At 47.2% G+C, this 17,699-nt stretch overlaps 1 protein-coding gene across 4 annotated transcripts; it reads right to left on the bottom strand.

Annotated features, from left to right (window-relative positions):
* Nucleotides 1-1,303: 1,303 nt before the first annotated feature.
* GGCX (gamma-glutamyl carboxylase) lies at nt 1,304-14,926 on the bottom strand. 4 transcript variants are annotated; one of them, XM_003816581.5, is made up of 15 exons: nt 13,602-14,926; nt 13,029-13,199; nt 11,132-11,290; nt 10,655-10,820; nt 8,398-8,476; nt 7,700-7,806; nt 6,372-6,535; nt 5,465-5,730; nt 5,172-5,303; nt 4,648-4,799; nt 4,041-4,210; nt 3,710-3,840; nt 3,155-3,302; nt 2,785-2,980; nt 1,304-2,356 (listed from the first exon to the last, which is right to left on the bottom strand). In XM_003816581.5, exons 1-15 carry the CDS (start codon nt 13,642-13,644, stop codon nt 2,164-2,166), a joined length of 2,277 nt encoding a protein of 758 aa, XP_003816629.1. In that variant the 5' UTR covers nt 13,645-14,926; the 3' UTR covers nt 1,304-2,163. The 4 variants fall into 4 exon arrangements, with proteins under 4 accessions (XP_003816629.1, XP_008967877.1, XP_003816630.1 ...); XM_008969629.4 differs by having other exon boundaries at nt 2,785-2,974; nt 13,602-13,793; XM_003816582.5 differs by lacking the exon at nt 13,029-13,199 and having other exon boundaries at nt 13,602-13,793.
* Nucleotides 14,927-17,699: the final 2,773 nt, after the last annotated feature.

Here is a 17,699-nt window from a genome sequence, read left to right as displayed (position 1 = left end):
CCAAACCCCATTTGGCCTCCTCAGTGGTGGGGGAGGGTGGCAATCTGCTTGACAACTAACATGTCGGCCCTGTCCTAGTCTATCCATAACTAGATGCTAATACAAAGGTTGAAAATACAGATACAGGTAGTAATGAAAACAGATTTGGCTGGGCGCAGTGGCTCACACCTGTAATCCCAGCCCTTTGGGAGGCCAAGGCAGGTGGATACTTAAGGTCACGAGTTTGAGACCAGCCTGGCCAATGTGGGAAACCATGTCTCTACTAAAAATACAAAAATTAGTTGGGCGTGGTGGTGGGCACCTGTAGTCCCAGCTACATGGGAGGCTGAAGTGGAAGAATTGTTTAAACCCAGGAGGTGGTGGCTGCAGTGAGCCAAGATTGTGCCACTGAACTCCAGCCTGGGTGATAGAGTGAAACCCTGTCTTTTAAAAAAATAGATTCAAGAGGTATCCAGGAGGTAAAATTGATGGGACTTGGCAATTTTAAGAAATGCAAGGAAAAAGGAAGAGTCAAGGCTGATGACCTAGAGATAACAGCTTGGCTAAGGTACAGAGCTGCCATTCAATAATAAAGAATAAGCAAGTCTGAGTTGGGGATGAATGTAAGTTCTGTTTAGGATGAACTGAGCTTGATAGCCCTGTGGGATATCCAGGTGGAACTTAGACCTATACGTCTAGGGCACAGGAAAGAAACCTAGCATCGTTGGAAATCCTGGAGTAGACACAATCATCTGAAGTATGTATACTGAAAAAGCAGTTGCTTAGGAAAGAACCCCCGGAACACTGTCCGAGGAGGAGTGGGGGAGAGTATGGGAAGAGAAGCCTGCAAAGAGATGCAATCATTTACAGAAGTTACTAAGACTGTCAATTTACTACCAGTCTCTGCTACAAGTCCATGAGCTCCCAAAGCAGGGATCCTTTTTCATAACCCTGCATTCTCGCTTCCTAACTCAGTGCCAACCCTTTGAATTTTCACTGAACTGAGGAGCTTCCTGAGTTACCCTTGTATACCCAAACCTACAAAATGTCTAAGCATTCCCTAATCCCTTACTAAATTTAGTTAATTCTTTCTTTACCTCCCCTTCTGCTCACCAAAGGCTAGAATAATACCAAATACTAAGCTTATTTTTAGAGAAAATCTAGCAATCATCTAGATTTCCTTATTTAACTTTGATGCTGCTATTCTGACTGCTCTCATAACTGCTAGTGAAACACTGGGTGTATATAGATAATAGGAACAAAGAAGGAACCAAAATTGCAATGAAGATAAATTACTTTGTGTGCATTTACAACCTGACCACCATCCAATTATACTTTTAATTAAGAAAACACGTTTTAAGCTGCATTATTTCAGATTATCAGTGATTCTGAAAATTACAAGTGGCAGGGTGCAGGACCTTAAGTCAAATAGACGTTAAGTTCAAACCATCAGTCCATTCCTCACTAGCTGTATGTCTTTGGGCAAATTATTTTACCTCTCAGCCTAATGTAATAATGCAGGTAACACTGCTCACGCGGTGTGTAGCACATAGCAAACACTTGGGAATAGTTAGCTATTCATCGTGGTACATTAAATTGCTTTTCCCCAAGAGCCATTTATTTATTTATTTATTTTGAGACGAAGTCTTGCTCTGTTGCCCAGGAGTGCAGTGGCTCGATCTCGGCTCACTGCAACCTCCGCCTCCTAGGCCCAAGCGATTCTCATGCCTCAGTCTCCTGGGTAGTTGGATTACAGGCACCCACCACCACGTCTGGCTAATTTTTGTATTTTTAGTAGAGAAGGGGTTTTGCCATGTTGGCCAGGCTGGTCTCGAACTCCTGGCCTCAAGTGATCTGCCCACCTCAGCCTCCCAAAATGCTGGGATTACAAGCGTGAGCCACGGCACCCAGCCCCCAAAAAGCCACTTTAAACCTTACCCTAGGAGGACAGTTTCACATTGCTTCTAACCTCTTCCTGGCCTCTTAATCTTGGGTTGTTAAATCTTATTTGCTTTATTTCCTTGGTTCCTCTAAGTTGTAATCTAGGAGTTAAAAACAGCTTTAGACCCCCACTCCCAAAAAAAAACAAAAAACTTTTGAGAATTTTTTTCAAATAAATGTCCATTGCATAGAATGGGTCTGTGACTGGCTGCTTCTACATCTGCACCCAACATCTGGCCCCCTTCAGAACTCTGAGTGGACAGGATCAGGATTTGACTCAGGAGGATTAGAATGTGAAGAATCCATGTTTGAGGGATTCAGTTCTCCAACTGGCTCAAAGGGTCTCAAGTTTGCATAAGTCACCTCCTGGGCCAGCTGCTCCAGGGAAGGACGGCCTAATATCAGATTTCGAAGTGAGATACAAGTCATCAGGAAGCTGAAAAACAGGAAAAAGCCGACCAAGTTCAAACTCCTGTTTCACCAGAAGAATTTCAGCTAAAGCCCTTAGAAAGCACCTGGTCCTCGCTCCTCCCACACAGGCATATATGGGAATCTCCCCCCAAGTGACCCTCCATCTCCCAGCTGGAAGGGTACCCCACTCTTTATACAGTCTGGTAGAGGATTCCAGGATACGGTGGGAACAGCCCACAGAGAGGCTGGAGATAAGCTGAGGCAGAACAAGAAAGCAGGCCATCAGATATAGGCCACTTATTCTTCCAGTAAATCAAGAAGAATGGCAGGAAAAGATATCTAGAGCTAAACTGTCCTTTCCTGTATGACAGTCTCTAGAGTTACTCTCCCCAGGGGAAAGTTACCAAGCTTGCCAACATATGATGGCAATGACAAATATTGTTGTGAACTTACCTGCGGCGAAAGACATAGAGCTTTCGCAACAAGAAGCGGAAGAATCGCTCATGGAAAGGAGTATTTCGCCGGCGTTCAATCTCCTGGAGCCTTTGTTGGCGTCTAAGAAAGGTCTGAACCAGAGGTGTTGGCTCAGGGCCCCCTTTTACTTCCCCTTCCAACAGAGGCTGCAGCTCTGGGGGTAGAGGCCCTGTTTCTGCCCGGAAGACAGAAAAAAGAGGAATCACTGAGATGGATCACTCTCTTCCCTTAGAACTCCCCTTCTGCCAGCTAGAGACTTCAAGTTCATTCTTGAATGGCTAGAACATCATTCATAACCCTGACTTCTTGAAACCAGAGGCTATCTCAGCCCAAATGTTCATACACTCACCACTTCCATTCTCCACCTTTTCCTTTAATTCTTGCAGATATGCCAGGTCTTCCTCCAGTGCAAGCTCTGTAGTGTTGACATAGACGTACATGTAGCAAGAAGGGCTAGGTGATGTCGTATACACCTTATGGTACTCACCAGCAGGCAACTGACAAGGGAGAAGAAATGGATAAATTTCATCAGCTTTTCTCTAGCCAGCTTATGGCCTCCCTACTCTATGACTCTTGGCTTCTTTCTACTCAATTGTGTTTTGGAATCGAAAGTAACAGACCTCTAGAATCCTGGATGAGGCTCTTCACAGTCCCAGGGGCCCTTGTTTTTTGAGCTCCACTGCATTACTGCTCTGGTAAAATATTTTCAGTCTATAATAAGTGAATCTTGCTCATCTAAGCTTTCTGCCATTGTTTTTTAAATTGTTAGAGATGGGGTCTCACTCTGTTGCTCAGGCTCACTGTGAATTCCTGGCTTCCCACCTCAGCCTCCTAAGAAGCTGGGATTACTGGTGTGAGCCACTGCACTCAGTTCTTTCTGCTGTTGTTAATCCCAGCAAAATACCTGCATTTTTTCTCCCTCTCGAAGAGTCTGGTTCTTCTGTTCTGCCACAAGCTCCACAGTCACTTCCCCCTGCAGCAGCTGGATGCTAGTGTTGCCCAGGTCTTCACTCACAAAATTCTCCAAGTGCAGTCCTGCCAGACCAACAGAGTTCATCATCCCACCCCATGGCAGAGTGAACTCACTCCCAGCCAGAACAGAGACATCACACCTTTACCACCATCATCCCCTTAGGTTTCAAAAACATTCCCTCTCCCCTCCCACCACATGGAATGTCCCTGGCCAGGAAGCCAGAAGGAAAGACAGAAAAGCCTCTCCTCACTTTCCTCCATACCAGGGAAATCTGCAATGAAGACCACCTCAGTGTGGTTGTCTAGGCTGCTCTTGATTTCCTGTAACTTGGCCCTCCAGGGAGACAGGTCCATCAAGAGTGGTTGCACCCAGGATGTGCGCTGAAAGGGTGACCAAGCGGCCTGCACGATGTCCACACGAGGGTCAAAAATCCTTAGGAAAGAAAACCATGTTCTAAGGACATCACTGCCACCCACCCACCAGAACTTCCAGTTCTCTCCCTTTCATCATCATTCCTAAGGACAGGGAATAGAAGTAGAAGAAATGGCCTGTGTCAGCATGTTATTGCCAGTCCAGGGCAGAGAAAGAAGGCAGAAGAGATCTGGAGCACTGGGTATAATGGGGGTTAGTAGCTACCTGAGAAGGTATTGTGTCAACAGTGTCTAAAAGAACAAGTCAACTCACTTTTCTCCTGGATGATGGTGCCCCCTGCTGGAAGCAACCAGCTATGCCCACAACCAGATCAAGGGGGACATGCACTAGAGGAAGGACAGCTTTTTAAGCAAGACAATACCAGGAAGCAAGGGCTGTTCATCTTGGTAAAAAGAACTGTGCTTCATTTTTTCCCACTCTCTGCTCCCCTTGCCCACCTCTGCTGGAAGCGGTCATTGATGGAGACCCAAATATCAAAGTAGATCTGGGGCTCAGTGACATTATACTTGGGAAGCAGGCGGCTCAGGCAAGTGGCATATTGCTTCAGCATGTCTGCATGATCCTTCCATCGCCGACTCTGTGTAAATACCTGCCCCAAACCCCCATATTAGTCCCACCTCATCATTATCAACTTCCAAGACATGTCATGCACTGCCAATGGCACAACGAGATCCCTGCCTGCTGCCCATTCTGGCTAGAAAAAAATGGAACTTGCCTTTGGGAATGAATTTTTCATTGTTGGGCTAGTGGTGCTTTCTTTTCCTGAATCTAATCTCAGTTCAAGGAAAATGAATGCACTGCCCTATCTCAACCCACATAAAAGATAGTTCAATCTGGCTCTTGAGAAAAGGCAAAGCAGACTCAAATTTGTTTTGCTTTATGGTGTGTGTAAGACAAAACCAGACCCCAAAGCACAAGGAGGCTCTGAAGAACAGTAAATTGTCAGCGTCAGACATCTCACCCCAGGGTTAAGGTAGCCCAGTTCGCCAGTGCGGCCATCACGGTAGGTGATCTTCACATGCTGGTGGGAGCGGGAGTGCACCATCATGTCCCAGGAATAGCCATACAGCCCATTTGTCCAGTTGTTATAGCCCTGGGAAGGCAGCACAGAGGGGAATCAGCTCAATGCTTCTCACATTGACCCCATCCCCTACCAAGAAGGGGCTGCAAAACCAGCCCCATTCTTTCCCAACTGTTGTCATCCGTTCCTTTCCAAGTCCAGCCTTTGCTGTACACTCCACAGCCCCTACAAACCTGGGTGAGAAAATGAGAATAGGGCAGGAATAGCTGCTCCAGGAGGTAGAGCAGGGTGAAGGCAGCTCCCAGCTGATGGCGCAGCCCTGGCTTCTGGCCACTTTTGCCCCGGCTCCTCTTATACACACAGGAAACACTGGGCTGAGGGGCTGCCTTGAGGGGCAACAGTTCTTGCAACCTTTGGGGGCAGTAGGACACCAGCTTCCGAGGCCACTCAGGGGAGCAGAAGAGAGGGCTGCTGGCCAGCATGACGTAGGAGAACATACCTAGGAAAGCAGGGAGAAAATACATATTTCAGGAGTTTGGTTGGGCCTCTTCAACCCCGTTCCCTTAGGAGACTTCTCCCAGGTGTTCCACTGAAAAGGAAAGTAGTTCTTTTTTTTTTGAGACAGTCTTTCTCTGTCGCCCAGGCTGGAGTGCAGTGGCGTGATCTCAGCTCACTGCAACCTCTGCCTCCTGGGTTCAAGTGATTCTCTTGCCTCAGCCTCCCAAGTAGCTGGAATTACAGGCATGCGCCACCATGCTCAGCTAATTTTTGTATTTTTAGTAGAGACGGGGTTTCACCATGTTGGTCAGGCCGGTCTCGAACTCCTGACCTCAGGTGATCCACCCGCCTCGGCCTCCCAAAGTGCTAGGATTACAAACCTGAGCCACCAAGCCCGGCCAGAAAGTAGTTCTTAACTGTAAGATATTTGTTCTTCCTGGAGATTCCCTACTGTACAACATACTAACTGAGCCCAGAAGCCCCAATCCTCTTATCCCCATTTATGCCTACTTCATAGTGACTGCCCTGGGTTCAATTTAGCTCCTGCTCACACCACCCTCTCCCACTCCCAAACAATGCCTCTGGCTAGTCCCTTCCTGCAAAACTGTGGTTCCTGTTTCCTCCCAGGCTACAGGTACTGACCAATGCTGAAAAGCTGGGAATTCATGCAGTGGAAGTAGGACACAAAGAACAGGCCAATGGATCTTGAGACATCAAAAAAGAGCAGGAAACCAGCTGAGAGGTCAAGCAGCAGCCCACCCCAGTGCACGACCAGCAGGCTAGTCAGCTCCTCAGACAACAGCAGTCTGCAAACACATGGAGAAAGTTCAAGCACCAGCCCACTGGAGAACACATCAAAGCACATTCACAGCACGAATGTGCCTTGGCTACTCCAGTGGCTGGGTAGATGCCTAAGGTACATAATCCACCCATGAAGACACTCCTCTAGGTTGTTTGTTGTTGTTGTTGTTGTTGAAACGAAGTTTCACTCTGTCGCCTAGGCTGGAAGGCAGTGGCATGATCATGGTGCACTGTAGCCTCAAACTCCTGGGCTCAAGCAATCCTCCTGTCTCAGCCTCCAAAGTAGCTGGAACCACAGGCACGTGCCACCACGCCTGTTTTTTTAAAAAATTTTTTTGTAGAGACAGTGTCTTATATTGCTCAGGCTGGTCTTGAACTCCTGGGCTCAAGCAATCCTCCCACCCCAGCATCCCAAAGTGCCGGGATTACAGGCATGAGGCGCCATGCCCAGCCCCCTCTACATTTTCACACACTTTAGGTGTTCAATGTTTTCTAACATATCCTATGTAATAAGCAAGGGCAGATCTCCTAGGACAAAATTTGACTGAGATGTGTGTGTGTTGTGGAAGGGACGTTCCCCACGGAGGTCATGAGTGAGAGGACACTTTAAAAGGTGAATGCTTGGCTAACATCATAATGAAGTCGAACTTCAGGAACTGGAAAATAACAGGGAAGAAGAAAGAGAATAAAGCAAAACAAGAGGAAAGAAGAAATGGGAAGAAGACAAATCAGAAAGGTGACCCTTTGTTTTGTGGAAGTGGTAATAATGGTTTTGTCAGAGCCTGAACAGTGAGTGCCCATCTTCTCAGTACATCAGCTGCAGGGCTCTGATGGGAGGCTAGAGTGGCAAGGCAAGGACACAGGCACCATCCAAGGCAGCTGCTGAGGGCACTGGCTCACTCGCCAAGTCAGCCAGTTCTGGCTCTTTCCTTTCCTTTTTAAATTTCTTTTCCTTTCTTGCCTATCTATACCATATATCTCCCAAGAGCAGCTAGGGCTCAATCTTTTGATACCACTGACTCTGCTTCTGCTGAATAGGGAAATGAGTGGACAAAGGAAGGCATGTGGCAAATTCAGGCAAAGTAGGAACAGGTGCCATTACTGAGAGAGATGAGTCACCTGCTCTGTACCCATGCCTCAAAGAGGCCTCCACCATGACTGCCACTCACTTGAAGGGACTGAAGAGCCAGTGCCGGGACAAATATTCCATGGAATAGCCTTCAACCCAGTCTGCATCCAGCTTTTTCACACCCGCAATGAAGTACACAATGAAGATCTGAAAATAAAATGTGACACAAAGTTCAAGCAAAAAGAATCTTTTCTACAGATAGGCAAGAATAAAATAAGGAGCATATAGTTAGGACAACTTGAATCCATGCTCCTGAGTTACAGTCCTTGACCCAAATATTACAGTCCTTGACCCAAATAATCTACTTATATATATATTTTAAATGAATAAAATAAATACTGATCTGAGTCCAGGGCCCAAGGAAGAATAGACCCCATCTTCTATTCATTCATCTCAGAAATTCACCTCATCCAAACAGCATTTATTGACATCCAACCAATGTCAGCGACAGTATCAGGCACCAAGGAAGAAGTCATAAAGCACAGACTGAATCCTTTCTCTTTGTCATGAGGATTCCAATCTAGCAGGGACAAAGCTCTAGTCTTTCCTTGACAAATGAGAGAATTCAGAGATTAAGGGATTGGAAAAAATGAGAAGCCAGCCTAGCTTTCCAGCAAAGGGTAAAAACTAAAAACAGAAGATCCAGGGAGGCAGCGGAGAGTGTAGTCTGGCAGTGGGATGGCCATGCTGACCACATGGCTGTCAAGGAACTCTTCCGTCTGTCCTAAAATGCTGTACCTGGCCACGCAGCACTGCATAGTTCCAAAGGGGCACGTGGGCATTCCTCCTACGGGCATTCAGCAGACCGTCCACAGACCTATACCGAGGGAGGTAAACATTGAGGGGGGAGCTGCTTAATGCAGCTACATCTCCATCCTTCCTTTTATACACGATAATCCTATCTATCCTGGGCACATCTCCCATATCCTCCCTGGTTATTCTGAGACCTTTTAGAATTATATGAGCAAATTCTAACGTGATTATACAAGTCATAGAAGAAATATTGCTACTAAGTTATAACAGCAAAAAGTTCAGTATTTCTTGTTAGCTCCCAGTTGAGTTTGTTCTAATGGATCAAATCAGGAAAAAAGGACTACAATACTAGAAAATTACTGAAAAAGGGGAGGAATTTGATGGAGTGTTTGAAAAGCTATGTGTGTGTAAATAAATATGCGGTGTATTATCTTTAAAAAAAAATCAAAACCCTCAACAGCAGAGTAACACACAACATAAACTAATATTTCATAGACCTGGATGCCAGGATCCAGTATAAGAGGGTTCCTGCTAACAGCTTGTATTCTGGAAGAGAACTGATTAGACCCAGGCTACTAACACCAGATGTACTCTGGGGAAGCAGAAGCAAAGCAAGTTTTCAAGAAGTAGAAGCTGGGAAAGGGGCAGCTTACACTGTGGTCAAGAGCACTGGACTCTGCAGTCATGAACACCTGGACTCACTTCTGTTTCTTAACTGCTAGCTGACCTTAGGCAAATTCTTCACTCGTCAATAATACTTAGCTTCTTTATCTTTAAAATGTGAACAGGCCAGGCTCAGTAGCTCATACCTATAATACCAACATTTTGGGAAGCTAAAGCGAGAGAATCTCTGGAGCCCAGGAGTTTGAGGTTGCAGTGAGCTATGACTGCACCACTGCATTCTGGCCTCAGTGACAGAGCAAGACCCTGACTCCAAAAAACATAAAATGTGAACAGCACCATCGACCTTACAGGGTTTTAATGAGGAAAAACTCTAAATATTTAGTATAGTGCCTGTGATGTGGAAAACCCTGAATAAATGATGTGATTTTTTCAAAATGCATAAAGTCATAAAAATGGAACTTCTGACTAGCCTGAGCAACATAGTGAGATCCCATCTCTACAAAAAATTTTTAAAATTAGCTGAGTGTGGTGGCACACACCTGTTGTTCCAGCTACTCAGGAGGCTGAGATGGAAGGATCACCTAAACACAAGAAGGTTGAGGCTGCAGTGAGCTATGATCACGCCACTGCACTCTAGCCTGGGCGACACAGTGAGACGCCATCTCAACAAATATCCCCACAACGGAACTTTTCAGAGATATTCTATCAAAACTGCCTCTTAATTCTCTATGATCAGAGCTGGCCATTCTGAATGAGTTTCAAGTTTTACCAAAGGGGTTTTGTATGTGTGTATTAACAAATAGGCCGGACACAGTGGCTCATGCCTGTAATCCCAGCACTTTGGGAGGCCGAGGTGGGAGGACTGCTTGAGCCCAGAAGTTCAAGACCAGCCTGGGCAACAAAGCGAGACCCCATCTCTATTTAAAAATAAATAAATAAAAAGAAAAATAAATAAAACTTAATGACTGTTAACGAATTCAATGTTTGAGTTTTTTTCCCCATACTCATGTTATTGACACCTATTTTATTACTTTTCACTCAACATATAAAGAATCCTTAAGGTCAACTGCCCTACCACCTTATCTCCAAATCCCTTCTCCACCTCCCCTTAGAGACAATCACCTAAGCCAGAAATGGGGAAGGGTTACCTCCTCCCAGAACAGCAATGCTGAGCAGCCCTGGTGGGCCCTCTTCTCCTGACATGATCTCTGCCTCACAGCAACTTCTACTTTTGGCTCTAACTCTGCCCTTCTGGACTCACACAGAGAAAGTCTGCTCCCTCTTCTACATAACCACACTTAAAGTATCTGAAAACAGCCATGTCTGGCTTTAGTATTCTGTTTTTCTCTCTAAGAGGATTACAAGAGGTGAATAAATCAAGGCACCTGGGGAGATAGGGAAAGACTGAAGGGGTGGGATGGAGTCATTTTGCTTTGTGTCATCCCAAGCGCTCCAACTAGTTGGCCCTTTCCCCTCCCAAATCCACCTAGATCAAAGTGACCTTGTAACCATACTTTGCAAAGCGTGACTGAAAAATTCCAGAACCTCACTGGGCCCCTATCTCTGATAACCATCCTGACCCAGCCAACCCCTCCCCTTTGTCCCCCCTGACTCATACCAGTAGTGGTTTGCATCCATGAATGTCAGCTGAAAGGCCAACAACCCATACAGATAGGAGTGGTTGTTCCATGATGTCTTGTCCAGGAGAAACACATACCAGTATGGCAGCAGGAATAACACACAGCTTATCCGGTAGCACAGGCCCAGCATCATGCCCAGTGCCCCTGGGATTTGTAGGGAGAGGATTAAGAGGTCAAGAGATCACCACAGGCCCAGTTTCCCTGGACCAGGATATGGTTGGAATTAAGAAAAATCAAGCATTGTATAATCACATAAAACTAAATGAAAATTAAATGTTATTTTAATATTTTAAAAAGAATTATGGGATCACAGCTTAAGTGACACACAGGTCAACAGCATGAAATTGATCACAGCAGAAGTGAAATAAGGTGCCAAAGACTTTGACCATTCACCAGCATGCTTCTATTTCTGTGTTTCTGGCAGGCCAGTCAATATTTCCCACAGTTCCCCTCACCCAGAAACATGATGGTGTAGACAAGATACATCCAGTCAAGTGGCAGTGGGCGTAGGGCATCCAGCAAGGGGAAGCGGCACACATCCAGCCCATCAAGGTATTTCCGGTCCAGAGAGCTGAGCCCCCGCTCCTGGGGAATGTCTAGCACCATCAAGAACCCTAAGAAGGCAATAGGGGAGTTGGTCATTGGGCCTCAGCTAAGGAAGCAGTAGAATACAGTGGAACACAGTTGACAGTGTGCAGCTCCAGGGTCAGACTTCTTTTCTAATCTTGGCTCTGCCATTTATTCAGTATTAATTATTGAGTGCCTACTCTGCACAGTACTACATCTGTTGTGCCATCTAGAACAGCCCCTGCAGCTTGGTTAACCAATTCCCCATTTGTGAGAAGGGGAATACATCACAGGACTACAGAGAGGATTAAATTACAGAAATGCACAAAATGCTATAAAAACTGTTAGGATCTTGACAGCTATAAAGATCCATCCTATTGAGCTTCAGAAAGTGCTCTGGGAGGCCAGGCACGGTGGCTCACGCCTGTAATCCCAGCACTTCAGGAGGCTGAGGTGGGCAGATCACCTGAGGTTGGGAGTTCGAGACCAGCCTGACCAACATGGAAAAACCCCGTCTCCACTAAAAATACAAAAAAATTAGCCAGGTGTGGTGGCGCATGCCTATAATCCCAGCTACTCAGGAAGCTGAAGCAGGAGAATCACTTGAACCTGGGAGGCGGAGGTTGCAGTGAGCCGAGATCACACCATTGCACTCCAGCCTGGGCAACAAGATTGAAACTCCATCTCAAAAAAAAAAAAAGAAAAAAAGAAAGTGCTCTGGGAGTGCTTCTCAACCTTTTCTGCTTCCTGGCACACTCCAAAAACAGTTGCATTTCGTCAACACCCTGGGAATAAACAGAAGAGGCTACTCAGATCAGGAAGCCAGCTTGAGATAAAGCAGGGTTTCTCAACTTCAGGACTAGTCACATTTTGGGCTGGTTAATTATTTATTGAGGGTGATTATCCAATGCACTACAGGACATTTAGGAGCACTCCCTGACCTCTATAGAGATGCCAGCAGCCACCTATTCTTCCTCCCCCAAGTTGTGACAACTAAAAATGTCTCTAAACATTGCCAAATGTCTTCCAGGGAGCAAAACTCCCTCCAGTTGAGAACTACTGGGCTAAGGGGACTAATATCTCTGCACATCTGTAAACCATTCCAAGCACACCATGCTGTGGCCTCAGTTAAGAAGCTCTTGATTAGGGAGTCACAGCCAAAAGGTATGGTCCCTGTGGCCCCCTGCTCTGTTTTTCTGAGTCTTCTGGGCAACTTCATGCCACAAGCAAAATGGGTCACTGCTGCCTCGCCTCTACATATCATATAGCATTTCTAGCTGGGTGCGGTGGCTCACACCTGTAATCCCAGCACTTTGGGAGGCCGAGGCAGGCGGATCACCTGAGGTCAGGAGTTTGAGACCAGCCTGGCCAACATGGTGAAACCCCGTCTCTACTAAAAACACACATACAAAAAAAAATAAAAAATTAGCCGGGTGTGGTGGTGGGCGCCTGTAATCCCAGCTACTCGGGAGACCGAGGCAGGAGAATCGCTTGAACCCAGGTGGCGGAGGTTACAGTGAGCCAAGATAGCGCCATTGCACTCCAGCTTGGGCAACAAGAGCGAAAGTCCGTCCAAGGAAAAAAAAAAAGCATTTCTGGCCACCAAGTAAATCCTAACTGTAGGAGACAAAGCAGGTTTAATCCTAAACTTCGCAAAGACCTCTTCTTTTATACCAATGTCTTCAGCTCTGAGGAAAAGGGAGCTAAGTCTACTTGCAACCAAAAAATAGAGATTGTCATTCTCCACTCTCAACCAAATTGCTCCCACCCGTAAACTGGACTCACCAAAAAGAAAACGAAAGACAGCTAGGCTTGCAGGGTCCGTTGGTCGATTCAGCAGGGTCACCAGCCTCCGCCAGCTGGACAAATCTGTCCACTCAAAACCCAAGAGTTTCCCTATTCGGCTGTCCTGCCTGGGCCCTGAGATCAGTTCAGCCTTGTCTTTCTGTACTTTATCTGCAATCAATAAATGGAGAAAGTGTGTGTGCGGGGGTGGACTCCACCTCAAATCAAAGAAATCACAGCACCAACAGCTCAGAGCTTCCGCCCACCCGGGTTGGCTCAATGAGGTTGCCTCAATGATCTGACTATAGGAAACAACCCTGCAGTGCAGCCCCTTCTCCACGATCCCCTAATGTCCCCGAACCCCTCAGACTACAGTCCCCTAACCGCAGTGTTCCCGAATGTCATCATCATTCAGAAGCCGCAGGCTGCAAATGTCTCACAGCACGCCCCCTTCCCCACAGAGGACCCCCCCCGACCGCCTCACCGGGAGACACTGGGCGTCCTCCCGCCCCCGCCCCTCTGAGACCAGCGCTCCTAGGAACTCTCCGCCTGAGGGCGGGGTCCTAAGCCTACCTGAGCTGGGCGAGGTCCGCGCGGACCCGGCAGACACCGCCATTGCTCTGCGGAGGAGGGAGGTGGGTCACAGCAGCCGCGTCTGAACGGAGGCCGCCAGGAGAATTTGCTTCCCTAGGCTCCGCCTCCCGACGCGTCAGCAGCTGTGCGGCCGGCCGCAAAGCGCCAGCACTGTCGTAAATACTACCCCCGACCGGCGGCGCCGGATTCCTTGCTTGGCGGCAGGGGGCGGAACAAGGAGCCTTGGAGCGGGGCAAAGGTACCCCTTAGTGCCGTTGATCTCCAGGGGCACTGTTAGACTCGCCTGTTATGCCTTCCGAGGGGGCCTCTGCTTTTTAAACACTGAAAAGAGTCTGAGTTCCCCAACTTCCTTGGGTCCTCCCCGACCCCATTAGTCCTCTCCGTCCCTGCGTCCCTGCGGTGCTCTCTGGTGTGAGGGATCGGGCGCAAAGGGCAAACTTTTTGTCAGAGTGACGCCGAGTTGAGGACGCGCCTGGAAATGTTGCCTGGGTTTTGAGCTATTGCACGACCCCTTCACTTTCTTTTCCAGGACCTGCAAAGAACCGAGGTTTCAAAGCAGTAGGGGCCGGGCACTGCTCTCGCTTGTAATCCCAACAGTTTGGAAGGCCAATGCGGGAGGATCGATAAAGAAAAAAAAGGCAACAACAAAAAAAGAAAAAACACTAAAAAAAAAAGTTAGCAGTGTGTCGTGGCGCGCTCCTGTGGTTTCAGCTACTCGGGAGGCTGAGGTGGAAGGTTCGCTTGAGCCCAGGAGTTCGAGGCTGCAGGGAGCTGTGATCGCACCACTGCACTTCAGCCTGGGGGACAGAGTGAGACCCCGTCTCAAAAAAAAAACAAAAAAACAAGCCGGGTGCGGCAGCAAGCCTGTAATCCCAGCACTTTGAGAGGCCAAGGCGGGCGGATCTCTTGAAGTCAGGAGTTAAAGACCAGCCTGGCCAACATGGTGAAACCCCGTCTGTACTAAAAATACAAAAATAATCCGGGCATGGTGGCGTGCGCCTGTAATCCCAGCTACTCGGGAGGCTGAGGCAGGAGAATCGCTTGAACCTAGGAGGCGGAGGTTGCAGTGAGCCAAGATCGCGCTACTGCACTCCAGCCTGGGCGACAGAGTGAGACTCCGTCTCAAAAAACAAACAAACAAACAAAAAAACAACGAAAAAGAAAGAGAAAGGAAAGAAAAGGCGGGAAGAAAAGAAAGAAAGAAAATTAAAAGCACACAGGGAAACAGGAACAACATAACTGAAGAGGGGATACAGAGCAAGGGCAGTGAGTAGAGTGTGGCCCATCAGGAAAGGTTCTCAGAGGTGAGTCTGGAACAGAATTAAATACCTAAATCTCTCCACTGGGATTAGCCAGCAGGAAAAGAAGAAGGCATCCCAGAGAAGCGGTTCTCAAACAGTTGGGTCTTGGGAACCATTTACAGTGTTAGAAATTATAGAAGACCCTAAAAGCTTTGTTTATGTGGATTATATCTTTCAATATTTGCCGTATTAGAAATTTTTTTGGCCGGGCGCGGTGGCTCACGCCTGTAATCCCAGCACTTTGGGAGGACGAGGCGAGTGGATCACGAGGTCAGGAGATCGAGACCATCCTGGCTAACACGGTGAAACCCCGTCTCTACTAAAAATACAAAAAATTATCCGGGCGTGGTGGCAGGCGCCTGCAGTCCCAGCTACTCGAGAGGCTGAGGCAGGAGAATGGCGTGAACCCAGGAGGTAGAGCTTGCAGTGAGCCGAGATCGCACCACTGCCCTCCAGCCTGGGCGACAGAGCAAGACGCCGTCCCGAAAAAAAAATTTTTTTTTTTTGAGGCCAGGCGCGGTGGCTCACGCCTGTAATTCCAGCACTTTGGGAGGCCGAGGCGGTTGGATCACTTGAGGTCAGCAATTTGAAATCAGCCTGGCCAACATGGTAAAACCCCGTCTCTACTAAAAATACAAAAAAAAATGAACCGGGTGTGGTGGCGGGCGTCTATAATCCCAGCTACTCGGAAGGCTGAGACAGGAGAATCACTTGTACCCGGGAGGTGGAGGTTGCAGTGATCCAAGATCGAACCACTGCACTCCAGCCTGGGTGACAGAGTAAGACTCTGTCTCAAAAAAAAAAAAAAAAAAAAAAGGCCGGGCACGGTGGCTCACACCTGTAATCCCAGCACTTTGGGAGGCTGAGGCAGGTGGATCACAAAGTCAGGAGTTCGAGACCAGCTTGACCAATACGGTGAAACCCCGTCTTTACTAAAAATACAAAAATTAGCCGGGTGTGGTGACACGTGCCTGTAATCCCACCTACTGGGGAGGCTGAGGCAGGAGAATCGGTTGAACCCGGGAGGCAGAGGTTGCAGTGATCCCAGATTGCGCCACTGTACTCCAGCCAGGGTGAAAGAGCAAGACTCCATCTCAAAAAAAAAAAAAAAAAAAAAAAAAAAAAAGCTTTCTAACTTCTACTACAAAGGAAAAAAAATGGCATGTTTCTGTAGTCTCAGCTATTCCCAGCTTTTCTGGAGGCTGAAGCAAGACAATCACTTTAGTTCAGGAGTTTAAGACTAGCCGGGGCAACATAATGGGATCCATCTCAAGGAAAAAAAAAAAAGCTATCAAGCCATTAGAAAACATGGAGGAACCTTAAATTCATATTGCTAAGCAAAAGAAATCAATGTGGAAAGACTATAAACTATGATTCCATCCATATGACATATATATATGTATTTTTTTGAGTCAAGGTCTTGCTATGTTGCCCAAGATGGTCTTAAACTTCTGGTCTCAAGCAATCCTCCTGCTCAGCCTTCCAAAGTGCTGGGATTACAGGCATGAGGCAGTGCGTTTGGCCCCAACTGTATGATATTCTGAAAAGGCTAAACTATGGAGATAATAAAAAGATCAGTGACTGCCAGGGAGGTAGAGTTGTGGGGAGGAAGGGATGGTAGGTGGAGCACAGGGGAGTTTTACAGAAGTGAAACTATTTTGTATGATGTAATAGTGTCATGGTGGATACATGTCATACTTGTGTGTGGAAAAGAGTAAAGCCTAATGTAACTTATGGACTTAGTTAATTATAATGTATCAATATGGACTATGTTTTTTTGTTTGTTTGTTTGTTTTTTGAGACGGAGTTTCCCTCTTGTTGCCCAGGCTGGAGTGCAATGATGCGATCTCGGCTCACTGCAACCTCTGCCTCCCAGTTTCAAGCGATTCTCCTGCCTCAGCCTCCTGAGTAGCTGGGATTACAGGCACCCGCTTCCACGCCCAGCTAATTTTTTGTATTTTTAGTAGAGATGGGTTTTCACTATGTTGACCAGGCTGGTCTCGAACTCCTGACCTCAGGCGATCCACCCGCCTTGGCCTCCCAAAGTGCTGGGATTACAGGCATGAGCCACCGCGCCCGGCTGGGCTATGTTAATAATATACCAATACTGGCTCATCAGTTGTAACAAATGTACCACACTAACGCAAAAAGTTAATAATAGGAAAAATGGGGAGCCTGAAGGGGGATATGGGAACTCTCGGTACTTTCTTCTTCTTTTTTTTTTTTTCTTTTTTTTTTTTTGAGACAAAGTCTCCCTCTGTCGCCTAGGCTGGAGGGGCAGTGTCACAATCTTGACTCGCTGCAGCCTTGTCCTTCTGGGCTCAAGTGATCCTTCAACCTCAGCCTCCCAAGTAGCTGGACTACAGGCGTGCACCACTGTGCCTGGCTAATTTTTTTTATTTTCTGTAGAGACGGGGTTTCACCATGTTGCCCAGCCTGGTCTCAAACTCCTGAGTTCAAGTGATCCTCCCTCCTTGGCCTCCGACAGTGCTGGGATTAAAGGCTTGAGCCATTGCTCCCAGCCTGGAATTCTCTGTACTTTCTGCTCAGTTTTTCTGTAAGGCTAAAATTGTCCCCCCAAAATAGTCTGTTAATTAATTAATTTATTTATTTATTTATTTTGAGATGGAGTCTCGCTGTGTCGCCAGGCTGGAGTGCAGTGGCACAATCGTGGCTCACTGCAACCTCCGCTTCCCATGTTCAAGTAATTCTGCTTCAGCCTCCTGAGTAGCTGGGACTACAGGCGCGCACCACCATGCCCAGCTAATTTTTGTAT

This window comes from Pan paniscus, chromosome 12 (assembly GCF_029289425.2).
Source record: "Pan paniscus chromosome 12, NHGRI_mPanPan1-v2.0_pri, whole genome shotgun sequence".
Taxonomy (NCBI): domain Eukaryota; kingdom Metazoa; phylum Chordata; class Mammalia; order Primates; family Hominidae; genus Pan; species Pan paniscus.
Note: the sequence above shows the minus strand (reverse complement) of the source record. Positions and strands in the feature narration are given on the sequence as shown.